Source organism: Abramis brama (assembly GCF_963993115.1).
Source record: "Abramis brama genome assembly, chromosome: 11".
Taxonomy (NCBI): domain Eukaryota; kingdom Metazoa; phylum Chordata; class Actinopteri; order Cypriniformes; family Leuciscidae; genus Abramis; species Abramis brama.
The window spans coordinates 32271666-32272531 of record NC_139973.1 but is presented as its reverse complement, the minus strand read 5'-3'; the positions used below and the strand labels follow the sequence as shown (position 1 = coordinate 32272531).

At 36.7% G+C, this 866-nt stretch overlaps 1 protein-coding gene across 1 annotated transcript in view; it reads right to left on the bottom strand.

Annotated features, from left to right (window-relative positions):
* Positions 1-454: 454 nt before the first annotated feature.
* arl6ip6 (ADP-ribosylation factor-like 6 interacting protein 6) overlaps positions 455-866 on the bottom strand; it is an 11941-nt gene continuing 11529 nt past the window's right edge. The window contains exon 4 of the mRNA XM_084129712.1: positions 455-765. Within this exon, the coding sequence (XP_083985838.1) occupies positions 672-765 (94 nt within the window). The 3' untranslated portion in view covers positions 455-671. The remainder of the gene's footprint in view (positions 766-866) is intronic.

Below are 866 nucleotides of genomic sequence, written 5' to 3'. Positions count from 1 at the left end.
AAGTTTTAAATATGAATATTTTTCTTACACAAACTCATCATTTTGCTTCAGAAGGCCTTTATTAACCCCCCCGGAGCCGTTTTAAGTTCGTTTATGATGGATGGATGCACGTTTTTGAGCTTCAATCTGTTGCAATCCATTGCCATTATCAAGCTTTGAAGAGCCAGAACATTTTTTTTTATACAACTCAGATTGTATTCGTCTGAAAGAAGAAAGTCATATACACCTAGGATGGCTTGAGGGTGAGTAAATCATGGGGTAATTTTCATTAAACTACTCCTTTAAGGCTGCGGGAGCGAGAGTATGGGCGGGTTCTTGATGTATCTCCATTGGGCAGACTCTGGCTCCAAATTACATCATCAGCGCAAGATGTCAGCAGCCATTTGTGGGACATTTTGGTTTAATTTTTCTACAGTGAAAGGAAGTGGAGACACGTTGTCCATTTTTTTAAATATTTTTTTTAAAACTTACTGTTTAATTCAGTGCCTAAATGCCTGAGAAATTTTAATGTAATAAAGTTTTAAACTAGCTTTTTATTTTTATCTGTAGTTGTATTATATTAGTAAAATTATTTAACATTTCCTCCAGCCATTAAACTTGGAATTGCCTCCTGATAATTGCAAGTTAAATGACAGCTGAAGTCTCCGCAGTTGGGCGGTAGTTGAGACGCATCAGGTGAGATACCATATAAAAGTGAGAGTAGCCACTATTCCATTGAGTATTGCCATACTGTAGCCCATGTGGAAAGAGTGTCCGGTCATTCTTCTGCAGAAACAAAACAAAACACCCAAATGGCATTAGTCCACATCGTGACTATAACAAAAATCTGAATTGTTGCTTATTGTCCTTGATGTTGTAAATTATGT